Source organism: Peromyscus eremicus, chromosome 10 (assembly GCF_949786415.1).
Source record: "Peromyscus eremicus chromosome 10, PerEre_H2_v1, whole genome shotgun sequence".
NCBI classification, from domain to species: domain Eukaryota; kingdom Metazoa; phylum Chordata; class Mammalia; order Rodentia; family Cricetidae; genus Peromyscus; species Peromyscus eremicus.
The window spans coordinates 31,509,210-31,523,176 of NC_081426.1; the positions used below are offsets into that span (position 1 = coordinate 31,509,210).

At 51.6% G+C, this 13,967-nt stretch overlaps 1 protein-coding gene across 3 annotated transcripts in view; it reads left to right on the plus strand.

Annotated features, from left to right (window-relative positions):
- Jakmip1 (janus kinase and microtubule interacting protein 1) overlaps window positions 1-13,967 on the plus strand; it is a 100,290-nt gene that overhangs the window by 76,184 nt on the left and 10,139 nt on the right. Inside the window, exons 12-16 of one of the 3 annotated variants that reach the window (XM_059275774.1) lie at window positions 2,493-2,555; window positions 4,120-4,218; window positions 6,659-6,760; window positions 7,298-7,351; window positions 13,351-13,419. In XM_059275774.1, coding sequence (XP_059131757.1) covers window positions 2,493-2,555; window positions 4,120-4,218; window positions 6,659-6,760; window positions 7,298-7,351; window positions 13,351-13,419 — 387 coding nt within the window. Of the gene's footprint in view, window positions 1-2,492; window positions 2,556-4,119; window positions 4,219-6,658; window positions 6,761-7,297; window positions 7,352-7,876; window positions 8,415-13,350; window positions 13,420-13,967 lie in introns of those variants that run through there. The other 2 variants (XM_059275777.1, XM_059275776.1) reach the window with 2 other exon arrangements.

Consider the following 13,967-nt stretch of genomic DNA (forward strand, 5'->3'; position numbering starts at 1 on the left):
TGTGACCCCAGGAAGAGAATGTGTTGCCACAGTCATAGTATGTCCCACAAGCCTGCCTGGCTTTTCTTTGTTTGCCAAATACATGGAATCAGAAGGCGACTCCTAGTGCCCTAGTGCTGAGACGTGGCCAGGAGCTCTTTTGACTGGAGCCTGAGGAAAAGCTGCTGTTTTCTGTCAAGATTTGAATGGCCTGTGTATAATTGAAGTGCTGTGGACCACTTGCCAGGGCCCATAGCAACAGGCTCAGGCTGTGACTTTGCCATAGGAGAGTCTGGATTGGTCACCTTCGTGGGCGCCCTCTCTGATTTGATGAGGCTAGGCCTAGTGGACAGGAGGATAGGGAGGCAACCCCTAGGCCTTTCTGGTTGCTGCCTGTTGTGGGCAGAGGGTCTTCTACTTTATAGGGTTCCCTAGGGACTCAGCGCTGGCTACACCATCTTGGAACAGCTCTACTTAGGACTCATTTCCTGTCTGCCAGTTGAGGTGACTGTCACTGCCTCAGCATAGTTCACTGGCCCAAACCAGTCACATGGCCCCACTGGCCTATGAAGTGCTGAGGCATGTACACAGGCATGGGTGTCCATAGGGTCCTTGCTCCTGCCTTCTGTCAGGGGCTAAGGGGTGTGGAGAGGTCTAAGGGGAGAGTCTAGGGTTGACGGGGAATCAGTGAGACTGGGGGAGACCAGTGAGAAGGAAAGGGACTGGAAGAAGTTCTGAGGTTGGGGACAGTGCAGGCTGTAGACCCAGTGGCTTAGCGCCAGCTCTGACTAACCTAACCCTGGTGGGGAGGTCGTGGGGAAGGCTGAGGACTGCAGGTGAGGTAGAAATAGAGGCAGAGTGCCAGTGAACTGAGTCTGTATATGCTCCCCAGAAGCTACTGCAGTGGCCTTCATGAAGGGACCAAGTCAGAAGAGTGTGGGCACCCGACCCCCGGGTGTGGGTGCTGGGAGTCGCAGCCTTGCTGGTGCCCTGAAGGCAGGAGAGGCACAGAGAACGCAGCCTGGAGCCGAGCACTGGTTCTGCCCCTTGCTTGTGTGACTTAGACACACTTCATAGGCTGTGAGCCTCAGTTCCCTCACCCACAAAATGAGGATGTGGGAGAGTCAGGAGTGGGCTGGCAGAGAGCCATGAGATGAGGAGGCTTTCCCAAGCTCCCATTCTAATTTTCCGCTGGCCTCAGTTTCCCTCTTCTAGGCTGAGCTCACGGGCTGTGGCTGATGTTGCCTCCCATGCTAATACTATGTGTGTGCGAGTGCGTGCATGCATGTGTGTGTGTGTGTGTGTGTGTGTGTGTGTGTGTGTGTGTGTGTGTGTGTAAAGGGAAGGGGCTGGTTTAGGACAAAACAAATTGCGATTAAGTCAGCACATGCTTACCGGAGCCCTTGTCCCCGTACCAGGCTCGGCTAACTTATCAGTTAGCTGTTGGTGTGTAACAAACTGCCCCCACACTTACTTGCTTAAAATAGCAGGTTTGACTTGCTGTGAGATCTGTGGATTGTTTCTCTGGACTGGGCTCTGCAAACGGGTGTTCTGTTGGTCTCTCCTGGGCTTCAGGGAACCAGGTGGGTCAACTGGGAATGGGAGGCCTTACACGACCTCACTTGCCATTCATGGTCTGGTCTCCCTCCTTGAGGAGGTAGTCTGGTTTCTTCATCTGGTAGTCTGGTGTGAAGGTTGGAGTAACAATTCCATCCCTTTGGAGGACCAGAGACACTGTAAAATTGTACATACCGACATGGGGCAAAGGTTGCAGCCATCCCTTTGAGCAGTCTGCCACAGAGAGGAATATGGAGGGACATAACACTGTTCTTTCAGGGACTCACAGCCACACAAACATACATGCAAAGCCGCACAGCAGGGTGTTAGGTAGAAGGCCCCCGGCAGGTGACTCAAATGTCTTCTGGATGTTCCACACCTGCTGGTCAAATCCTAGGTCAGCATTGGCTTGTGAGCATCGTGGAATTCTAGCGCTGAGTGAGGCTAGCCTGGCCCCCGTGGAGTGGGGGGTGGGGAGGTAGAGTGGAGGGGTCAGACCCTGGTCCAGTCCCAGCTCAGTGGCTGAGCAGGGTCAGAGGGAGGAGCTGGAGAAGACTCCCTTGCCTCCTGTACTCTTCCTCCTCCAGCCTGACCCTGATGAGGGAGAGCCAGTGTTTGTGGCTCTGGCGTAGCACTGAGGATGCCACGGTGTCAGGGCACAGGCTGCGCTGTGTTCTAACAGACTGCATGGGAGTGGAGCAGTAGAAAGTCCTTTAGGGTGCCGACTCAGCCACCATGGAGCAGTGTCCTATGATTGCCCAGGGGACCTTGATGGGGAGAGAGCTGGGGGAGAAGGACTCCTCACAAACATGCTGTTGCTTTTGCCTACGTGTAAAGGTTTAGAGGGGCAATGAAGTCACACAGCCTCTGTCCATGTCTGTGACCTTTTCTTCCCTGGGTGTTGGTTAAGCCACCAACATTGGAACCAACGAATAAACACCCTGTATTTCCTACAGGACTCTGCATGGGTAGAGGAGAAGCAGGTACTCATGAGGACAAACCAGGACTTGCTGGAGAAGGTATGTTTGGGCCAGAGCCTCAGGCCCTGAACCACAGAGGCCACCAACCTGCCCTGAACTCTCAGTATACAACCAAGACCAGAGCCCCATGACTCGGTGGTTCTCACAGGAGAGGGGTCGTCCCCACTACAGTCAGGGCCGGACTGAAGGTCTATCCTCTGGGACAGGTCTTAGAACCTGGAGGGTGCCTCCTAAAACAGCGTTGGGCTTTCCCAGCTCCCTTTGCTGTTGATTTGGGATCCAGAGATGTCCTGTTCCTCGGGGAGGCAGACAGAGTCTGAGGCAGGCCCTCAGGCCCCCTCAGCTGGGTCAGCCTTTGTATTGGGAACCGACATCCCTTGCCCTGTCACCATAGACCTTCCTGAAACTGCAAGGTCATCTGCCTGATTGTGCCCTGGCATTGAGATTAGCTTTTCTGGCTTGGTTGGGTCAGTTCAGTTATTGTTAAAGTAGATGCCAAGTTGCGCCACATGATCCCAGTACCCTTTTAGAGCAGTTTGAACCTCCCCCTCCACTTCCCACGCCTATTTCCAGTCATCCCTATTCCCTGTCTCCCAACATCCAGTGTATTTTAGCTGGGTGATCAGTAGGCTCGTCCCCTCTGCACACTCCATGCCAACAGAAGAGCACCTAGGGTGGACCCTGGGTCTTCAGCATCCTGAAAGCCCAGGGCTAAGCCAGCCAGGCCCATCTCCCTTAAAGGCAGCCTGGGTCCGGCCCAGCTCTGTTGTGTGGCCTGCCCTGGCCTTATTCTCATTCAGGTATCGAGGTGTGACTGAACTTGGTTGCTTAGTGGGGCCCTGTGTGTCAGGGAGACTTTAGTGGCTCTGGCCTCAGTTCTACAAGCCACACAGGAAACCCAGTGTTTACCAGGGTCTCCTGAGGCTGAGACCACCCACAAGAGAGTCCTTCTTTGGTCATCTGATAGGAGGATGGAGAATACATGTTGTCTTGGTAGCTCCTCACTGATGCTTGGTTGTGGACACTACTGTTACCCTCCTTGGTTGGAAACCGAGGGTCAAAGCAGATCTGACCTGCATCCCTGTGGTTCATGGGCTCTGGGCACTGGAAGCTCTCCCCAGGCTGGTCTGTGCTCTCAGGGTGATCAGAGTTCTAAGAACTTTGTGGGGGAGTCGGAGACCTAAAGCCCCCATGGTACCTGCAGCTGACCGCAGCTGATGCTGAGGCCTGGCTTGAAAGGGCCTGGAGGGTTCTGGGAGCTGAAACACCCACACTGTACTGTTGGTTCTCTGACATTGGCCTCAGGGAGGGATTTGATAGCCCCAAGCCTCAGTTCCCTGTCACTCATTTGTTCAGCAAAAATATAAGGAGCTTCTAATGTCCTGGTCCAGGCTTGGTGCTAAGGAGGCGAAGCCAGCCCAGCATCTCTCCCTCATGCCAGGCTCACCAGCAAATGGACTTGCGGCCAGCCCTGCCCCTTCCCTTGGTAACCAGCTGTCCACTTCTCTCAGGCCACTCACTAAAGTTGGCTCCTAGTCGGGGGACCCCCGGGGACGTGGGGGCAACCACGGAGACCGTTAATGTCAAGGTGTCTTTGCCTCAGATTTACAGGCTGGAGATGGAGGAGAACCAGCTAAAGAGTGAAATGCAAGACGCCAAGGACCAGAACGAGCTGTTAGAATTCAGAGTGCTAGAACTCGAAGTAAGAGACTCTATCTGTTGTAAGCTCTCAAACGGAGCAGACATTCTCTTTGAGCCCAAACTGAAATTCGTGTAAAGCTCCCTGCCATTTCCAAGCATGCGTGAAGGGACGTGTTACCGTTTCTCTCCTTCCTCCCTCTGTTCTTTCCTTCTTCTTCTTCTTTTTAAAAAAATCTGTATGTTCGGGATAACTTCACTGCCTTAACGTGTCCTGGGGAGGATGCTCGCGACGTCTGTGGACTTGTACCAGAGCAATCTATTTATTGCCTACCGCTTGTTTTGCACTTAATAAAATAAGTTGTTTTTGCAATATTTTGCCTTTTTTATTTGTGTTTCATTTCCATAACTACGTTCCTGCATGCACAGTCGCTGGGTGTGCCTTCCGCGGCCCCAGACAGGAGCACTGTTGCAATGGAGAACACGCCTTTGATCTTGCATGCAGCAGCAGGCCTCTCCTGAGATAGCAGGGCTCTGACCCAGCCGGCTCTTGATCCCTGCTGTGTTTAACAGCAGTGTGGGCCCATTTTCTGCCTGCCAAAGTGAACGGAAGGTAAGTGGAGGCAGGCAGGAGGATGTATTTACACAGGTGTGAACCCGCTACTTCACTCAGACTTCTTCAGTAAATGCAGACCTGGGCTCGGCAGCCATTTGAACTAAAATTATCTGTGATTCAAATTGCAACTGAAAACTCCCAGACACTGCACTTAATAGAAACCGTGTCCCTCTGGGAACTCCACAGGGCAGTGAGTAGGACTCTGGGGGAACACTGAGGGATTTGTCGCTTCCTGCCAAACTCCTGCATCCTGTGTGTGTGACGGTATTGCTTGGCTCTCACGGCCCCCTCATCCTCCCCTCGTGTTTCTGTTTCAAAGTCATTGGCATCTTAAACGTCTTTCCGTGTGTGACTCGTCTCCACAAGGCTCTTCTAACACTGCCCTGCTTCTCCAGCCGACACCTTTGCATGTGTGGCTCTCCATCCACGTGGGCGCCTGCGCTGTCTCTGGTTCCTCTGGTTTTGTTTTCCTTCCTTTGTGGTGGAAGCTCTCTCTGCGAGCCAGCCTTGTCCTCCTGCTGGCAAGGGTGGGCTGAGTGGCTTTCACCTTCCGGTGTCGCTGCGTCCCTCAGCTCCAGCATTTAGTCGTTCATCAGAAATCAGAAGCCGTGAGGTCATGCTTAGTACCCCACCACTGTGAGAATGCCTTCCACAAACCCTTCGCTGTGAGCTTTCCCACAGCCTTCAGAACCACTGGGAAGCAGTTTCATGACATTGTTCATACAAAATATAGGCTGTCCTGATCCCCTCTTTTCTATGAAAAGCCTCCTGAATAAGTACATACTCTGGTGGCCGATGTGTGTGGGAGTAGACGGTTGTAACCTTCTTGGCTCATGGAACGGTGCAAAGTGAGGTGAGCCAGCTTGAGCTCTCCTGGAAACTCACTGAAGAGCCCCTTCCCCCTCCCTCCAGCCTCACTCACACAGGGGCAATGTGTTAAGGCGTGTTGTCTATTCACACCAATCTCTGTTACTTCTCTTGGTTGGATTATGAAGGTGTCCTAGGTCTGTAAGTTCTTGTTACTTAATTTCAGCTCCTCCCCAGCTCCACAGCAGCTTGATTTGAGGCAAAATTGTGAGAGGGTTTTTCTGTGCTAACTGGTCATGACTCATCTGCTTTGTCAGGCTGAAAGCCAGCTCCATGTAGAAAATGGGCTGGAGACTAGGGTACCATTATGCCAACATGCTGTAATCCCTTTAAGCAATGAGGCTCCCTCAGACCTTTTACAAAGTGCTCACACGGGGGGGTGGCTGATGAATGTCTCTTCTGGGACATCTAATCATAAATCTGAGGTGGGGGGCTGGCTGGAGAGTGATCTTGAGTCTTGTTAGTGTGGATAAAAGAACCAAACCAAACTAAAGAAAGTCTGTGAGCTGAGTCACCCATTATGGGAAGCAAGGGGAGTCAGAAGCGGGCCCAGTTCTGCCCCTCAGTAGCAGGGAACCTCAGACTCAGCTTTCTTAAGCCTCCATGGGCACATGCCTTGTGAGGTAGCCTGGACTTCAGATGGGATCATGATATACCCAGCCTAGAATGATCTACCATGGTGGCTGGCTTCTGTTCTCTATGGAATTTGATGCTTTGTTTTGATCAAGCCTCATCTTTGAAAATTCTGGGGTTTGGATTGCAACAGGCAGACCTGTGGGACCCTATTACTTGTTTCTCCCCAGCAGTAGGCGGGAAGTGAAGTGTGCCAAGAGGCCACTAGCCCTGGAAAGGCAAGAAGACACCACATGTTCCATACCAGGACTGTGTGATCAAGATGTGTGCTGTGTAGTTCCACCTTAGCCAACTGGACTATGGTGGATTTTTTGCTGATAACTTGGGAAAATGGCAAGTGGTGAATAGCACAGTCGAGTTCTGTCTTTAAACCACGTCTTTTCCCCAGGAGAGAGAGCGGAGGTCGCCAGCCTTTAACCTCCAAATCACCACCTTCCCCGAGAACAACAGCAGCGCTCTCCAGCTGTTCTGTCACCAGGAAGGAGTAAAGGTAGCATGCTTGGGGGGTGGGGTATGCCCCCACGGACCTGACATTCAGGGGCGGGCTGAGTGCCTGGTGTGGTGGTGAAGAGGGGTTGCATCGGCAGGTCAGGGACAGAGCCTTGTGCTGCTGTGTTGAAAGACAGAGAGCTAGTTGGAAGGGTCACCGAGGGTCACCCTTCACTCTGCCCACCTACAGGCGGACTATAAACCCAGACTAGCCACTGGCTGTCTCTTTTTTGCACAGTGCCCATCCCATAATGAGGGCTTTGCTGATGGTGACCATGGTTGGCCACAGGCCTGGAGCCCCACTAGACCCCACAGGCAGAGTCCTCCGCTTCCCATGAGCCCAGAAAGCAGGGTTGTGCTGGAGTGAATCTCCATATATGAACCACAGCGACGCCTTCCCTACCTGCTTCAGCAGAGCCCGAGGTTGGGCCCCCGCTGTGCCATCAGAACCGAAGGAGGCCTGTGAGCCGCAGCTCTAGAATAGGTGTGGATTGTATCTGCAGTTCACATGAGAATGAATGTTGGAAATCTTTTCCAGGGTGTGAATATCTCTGAACTTATGAAGAACTTAGATATCCTTGGCGATAACGGGGTAACTATGAGCGATCGGTTTCCGGTTTCGTGTTCTTGTTTTGATCGGGGGTGTTCTGTGTGACTTTGTCTTGTTTTAACTTTTCTTTAAGAGATCGGAGTAGGACAACGGAAGGCTTTTGTATGGCCGTGTGCCTGTGTGGGTGGTTGGGTCTGTATTTGTCAGAGTGGGGTTTCGAAGTGAGGACAGCCTTACAATCTGTGAGTGAACAGGGGACCAACAAGCCTAAAGACTAATTGATACACAGAAAAAAAAGGTCCCACTGCTCAAGATTGCTGAAGTCAAAAGGTGATTTCTTTGCCTTCCATAGAGATTGTCTTTAATGAGGCACTATGTCCCCAAACCTTGGTGTCACTCTGAACTGTCTCCACCTAGAGGGACTGGAGCTCTCTGCCTCAGATGGCTGATCCCTGTTGTTGAGTGGGGGCTGATCGTCGGGGTGTGCCCCAGAAGGGCTTGGCGCTGACTGTCTGCCATAGACTCAGAACCCGGTGTCAACGCCCTTGCCCATTTTTTGTGTTGTAGAATTTGAGAAATGAAGAGCAGGTTGCAGTAATCCAAGCGGGAACTGTGCTTGCCCTGTGTGAAAAGGTAGACACACAACAGTATCCTTGTGCTCATATCCTGTCCCAGCATCCAGCACCATATCAGAAACTGTACATTGGTGTGTCGCTTTATTTGGAAGCATGTGTGTGGGTCAGTCTGCGTCTGCATGTACACATGCATGCCTTTGCGTGTTCAGGATGGAGCACCACACATGCTCACTGCAGAAGGCCTCAAAACCCAGGAGGAGTGCCTCCCCACCCCCCACGAAGGAAACAAGCTATGATGTTTGCTTTATTTCCTCCTAGTTTCTCCCATGTCCATTCTTTTTTTTGGCTTAGTTAACATGCTGTATTCCTCTCCTGCTTTCTAAGCCATTTAAAGTGGCTCACGAATACGAATTCATATGGCACTGTCATCCCATCACAGTTACCCACGGAGAACCTCATCAACCCTTAGTAACTCAGCGTCCAGGGAGTGCCCACCCTTTCCTATTTGCTGGTGCGCACTGGGAGACACCTCCACAACACGTGTCTATATGCACTGGAGAGCTTGCCTATAGCGTGCATTCTGGAATAGGAATTTGGGCCAGATAGTAAGACCACTTGTGAGGGGTTTGGTAGAGTCAAATTAGTTTCTGGAGCCATAACCTGAAGCTTTGGCATAAGGTTGATTTCCACACTCAACATGGCTTTTACTAGGAACAAAACCATGGGAAATAGGTAATTACCACTGTGTTGTGTTTGAAGGTTCCAGTGTGCCTTGTGCATTTTCTTCTTCCTTGTGAAGTGTAACTGCATTTCTTTTGAAGGATTTCTGTTGGATTTGTTCATTCATTTGCCCATCCATCCATCCATCCATCCATCCATCCATCCATCCATCATGTAAGCATTTGTTGTAACTGTTCTTTCTGTATATGCTTTGTGTATTAAAGATATTAAATTTTGGCTGTTTTTTTAAAGAATACATCCTGACTTACATGCTCCCTACAGTGTGACTAGGATATTGAGATGCACACAGCTCTTTAGCATGCTTGCAATAGCGTTCTTCCTGCAGATCTTTCCCTTCCACTCAAGTCAGACTCTGAAAAGCCGCTTTTGGAATGATGAAGTCTTAATGATCTTGGTTGAATTCCTTCCATGATCTTCAGAAGGGCACTTAAAATACAGTTTTCTCCCCAACCCCCAGCCAAGTAAAGGACACAAAACATTGAGATGAGACACTATGGTAGTGCAATGCCCATGGTTGGGAAGGGTGATAGGTGTATGGAACTCAGGACTTTCTGCTTCTGCCGCTTACCTGGCCAAGTTTGCTTTCTCCAGTGAATGGTGGGTCAGTGAGTCGCCCTTGGCTGGCTGGCAGTCCCTGGGGAGCAAGTGTCTGCCACAGTGCTAGGCAGATTCAGTATATGACCCTTGTCATTGGCAAAATCAAATGTGGTTTTCCTGCCCCTCATAACAGAGGCCATATAGAGTCACCTAAATGCTGACTAACGATACATATGTGTGTTCTACATTCACATAGCCTGTTGGTGCCCAGTGCCTGGCGAGTCTCTGGAGAAGGAGGAGAGGCCACATTTGTAAGCTCCCTTGCTACCAGGGAGGCCTCGTCTAGTTTGAGTCTTGACTTCATCATTTGCTATTCTGGGTTCTCAGGAGCTGATGGGCATAGTAGGAACAGTCTGTGGCTTGGGTGGCTGGCTCACAGAGGGATAGGATAGTGGCCCACGGTAGGTACTGGTTCTCCAGCTCCTGGAGTGTCCCCCTAGACAGAGCTGCCATTGTGGAAGGTGGGGACCTTACTGGGAACAAGCTTCAGGTAGCACAATCTCCAAGACACTGCTTTCCACACCCGTCCAAGCAGCTGTGCCAAGTCCAGTACCCTAGCACCTTAGGGTCCCCCAGCCTCTTGCATTCTCTTACAGAGGAAGAAATGGGGCCTGTCTGGCATCAGCTACTCTCTGCTTTGCCATCCCTTGCCCACCTCTTGCTTGCACTCTGCTCACCTTCGCCAGCTTCTGGCGAGCTGATACCTGTCTGCTACTGGCTGCCATCACCTCACTACACTGTCCTACCCGGTGTTCCACTTTGTGTCCTAAGCCCTAGAGAATGATACTGGCTGCCTGGATGCCAACCCCTCAATGCCCCAGGAGAGTAGGAGAAAGCAGGGGTTCCATGGCTGATATCTGTGGGTGGAACTCTGAGTGCACAAGAAGCAGCTGGCCGGAGACTGGCCTTCAGCTATGTTCTCCTCAGACTTGGCTCTGCCAAGACACCGATTGAGCCAATTGTCTGTGAACTGAAGTCAATCCAGTGTGGGTATTATCTGTTTATCTTCTTCCAGCTTAGAGAAAATGTTCAAGACTAGGGGTTGGAGCTGGGTGGGAGCTCGGTCATGAGACCTCTGAGAATGCTGGCAGGATAGCTGGGCAACGGGTATAGTCTTCTCGACCTGGGACTTGGAGGTGCCCTGAGATGTGGATATCTTAGTACTAAAACAGGGATGGTTGAGTGCAGGGAGGGACCAATGACTACAGAGAGGATGGTTTTCACAGCAGTGCCTTCAGTATGAATGTAAGAGAACTTGGTTAGGGATCCCAGGAATCCTTCCACACTCAACCTACTTTACTTAAAACAAAACAAATAGACCAACAAAAACCAACAGCTGTCACTCAGTACCCAGTGAGCCCCAGCCCAGCTCTCTCTTAGCAGCACTAAGGCCATTTCTCGGTGTGTAGGCGAAGTGTATGCCAGTGTGGTCAGGTGGTCCTATGTTCCTGTTATGGTCTCACATCAAGCAGCCCCTCTCCTCCTGCCCCCTGTGTGTGTCTTTCTCCTGTCCCCTCAGAAGCTTGCTCAAGCTCTGGGCTGCAGACAAGTCCCATCAGACTCACTCTGATCTGACTAACTGAGCACAAGGCTGACAGCCACATCATACTTAACCTTGGCCCAAATTTGAGCCCACAGAGAGGCTCCATTTTAAGATGTAAAGGGGCTGTGGCTCATCTATGATTCTCAGTCAGGCATGCCTCTTCTCCCTCAAGTTCAAAACCCTTTGAAAAGTAGGTACAGAGCTCAGGAAGATGAAAAATACTTTAAAAACCAAAACAAACAAACACCCCACTATGGTATGTTCTCTCTGTAAGCCATGGGTCAGAGGATGAGGCTTAACTAGGCCTTCAGCCACCATTAAGCTTTCTGGATTGGCCCCAAATCAGTGTGGGGAGAGGGGAGAGTAGCCACCAGCTGCAGAGGGGCCCCAGGCTCTGCTCCTGACGATCCCTGGCATAGGATGCAGAGAGATGACTTGTTTGAATTGTATATGCTCATAGGACATCCAGTTTCTGGAGCATTCCCAGTGGCCATGCTCCCCTCCCTCCTGTCCAACCAGAGCAGTCTCCCTCCTGGGAGTACCCACCCCCAAGAGAGTGTGAGGTCTGTGACAGAAACTCCATTCAGCAGCTGAGGACCCAGCCTTGGCGCCTACCTTGCTACTGTCCATGGTCCTGAAAGGGCACGTGCCGTTCAAGACTGGAAATTGCTCCTCCCCTTTCAAAAATTATTTCATGCTCACATCAGGCTATTAAAAGCACATTTTCGATTCCTCAAAGAAGCATTCATCCTTTTCACAAGAAGCTACACAAGTGGTGTGAGGAGGAGCTGGCTTGGTATCCGTCTGCCGCTGGCCACACGGGGCTGCTCAGGGCCACGCTGACCTTAATATTGTGGGAGGTTCTCTGACCGTGACATTCACACCTCCTTAACCCCTTCCACCCATATCCATGCCAGACTTCCTCCACCCCACAGATATTTATATGCCACCTACTCTGTGCTTGGCTCTGCTGGTTGCCACCTTTGGGTGGGGCTGATGGAAGTTGAAATGAGTGATCGGATCACCATGTGAGCACCAGGATAAGATGACCCTGTGGCCTCAGGAAGCAGTATGGGCTTCCTGGAGGAGAAGATAGAGCTAGCTTGAGACTGGTGAGCTGAGTAGACGTTAGCTTGGCAAAGGCCTGGGGCTGGTGTGCTGAGGTTAGAGTCACCGATGTCTGCACAGCATGCATGAAGGCCCTGAGGTGAAAGACGGCTCTTTCTGTCTGAGGAGCCAAGTGCATTTTCAGACAACTAAGGTGCAGGTGGCTTTTGTGAGGGGACAGGGAACTGTACAGTCCTGGCTGGCCTAGAACTCACTGTGTAGACAAAGTTGGCTTCAAAATCACAGCAATCTGCTTGCCTCTGCCTTCTGAGTGCCAGAATTAAAGATGTGCACCACCATGCCTGGCCAGGCTCAGGCTTTGAGGGGGGCAGCAGAGCCTGTGGAGTGACCACATGATCCTCAGTGGGGGCTGTGTTGGCCTTGTCTGTGTCGTCAGGAGTAGAGGATGTGTGCTTGAACAGGAACAGAAAAGCTCCTGCAGGCAGGATGGGTTTGGGGGCCCTGGTGGGGTCAGGCATGGACTAGGCACTGGGTGGGGCTCCGATCTGGGTGGCGATCATGGGGAGGGAGTGTGGTGGGTCTGAAAAACGAGAAAAGAGCATAAAACACAGCATGGAGTGTCTGGACTGCGTGAGGCTCTTGAGGGCTGAGAAGAAGAGTGAAGGCAGAGGCAGGACTCCGGAGCAGCAACAGTTCAGGGTGGTTAAGTTGGACCTCAGAGCTGTGGCCAGAGGAGGAAGAAATCAGTGAGTCCTGGGAAGCTATGGGAACCTCAGTCTGGAAAGAGGCATGAGGTCACCAGGCCAGATTGCAGGGTGTCACAACTAGAAGGTCAAAGTCATCATTCATATTCAATGTCAAATCAGAGTAACCAGAATACTCCTGGGTTTCTTTGACACTCTTACCCATCCCCAAAGTTCACCTAGTGACAGGGACACACTGTGTACCAACATCTGCCCAGACCTAAGATAGGATATATTGTAGCCATCAGGTGTGTGCCTCATGTGGTCACTGGCATGTCTGAGGGTCCTCCTGGCTCTTGTCCACTTTCATACCCTTGTATCTCCACCCTACATGCATGTATCTAGCTCCTTCCCGCATCTTGCTCTCACAGCACACCTTGGGAGTATCACGGGAGTGGCTTCCCAGTCCTGCAAGCTGGGTAGTATACCCCCAGTCCACAGCTGTGTGACTTTGGACAAGAGACAACACAGCCTTCATGTCATCACCTGAAAAATAGAGTTGCTGCCTTCCCCTGGGATGGGCATGATAGGGTCAGCAGGGGTCACATGGATGACACAAGGCCTTCCAGCTCCTGCCCACCCATGCACCTACTTAAACACAGCCCTGATGGTGCACACACAGCCACAGCCATGTACACACACAGCTCTGTGAATGTGCATCACTCCTCATATGAGCAAATACCTGTATAGGCTACAAGGCCCAGTCTCTCTGAACCCCCCCCACCCCGTGCCCCTGCTCACTTGCCTACGTCTTCCTGTACTGTTGTTTTCTAGTGGCTGAAGCAGATAGAAGGAACAGAGGCTGCCCTCACCCAGAAGATGATGGACCTGGAGAAGGAGAAGGTAAAGATTCCAGCACCTGGGGCAGGGGGCAGAAGGGAGAACTCAGGTGTTTGACTTTGGGGGAGGCTCAGCATCATTGTAGTTCTTCAGCCCTTGTGGGTCCTCTGAGACATCTTCATTCTCTTCCTTTCCTGCTCACCCAGTTTTCAACTGAGCACTTATTTCTGACATTGTGCCCAATCCTGGGCTCACAGGCTTTGGGTCACATGTGTGCAGCTTGAGAAGGTTAGAGACACAGCATGACATACAGGTGCTTATCTGGGGGTCTCGGCGGACACCCATACAGCTGGAGTCTTTGCAGGACAGCTTGGGGACCTGAAGTTGGTGTTCTTTGATTGTATACAGGGTACTTTTTTGTTTTGTTTTGTTTTTTCAAGATAGGGTTTCTCTGGGCAGTTTTGGTACCTGTCCTGGATCTCGCTCTGTAGACCAGGCTGGCCTCAAACTCACAGAGATCTGCCTGGCTCTGCCTCCCAAGTGCTGGGATTAAAGGCATGTGCCACCATCGCCTGGCCGTATACTGGGTACTTTAATGCAAACCTGGCTGG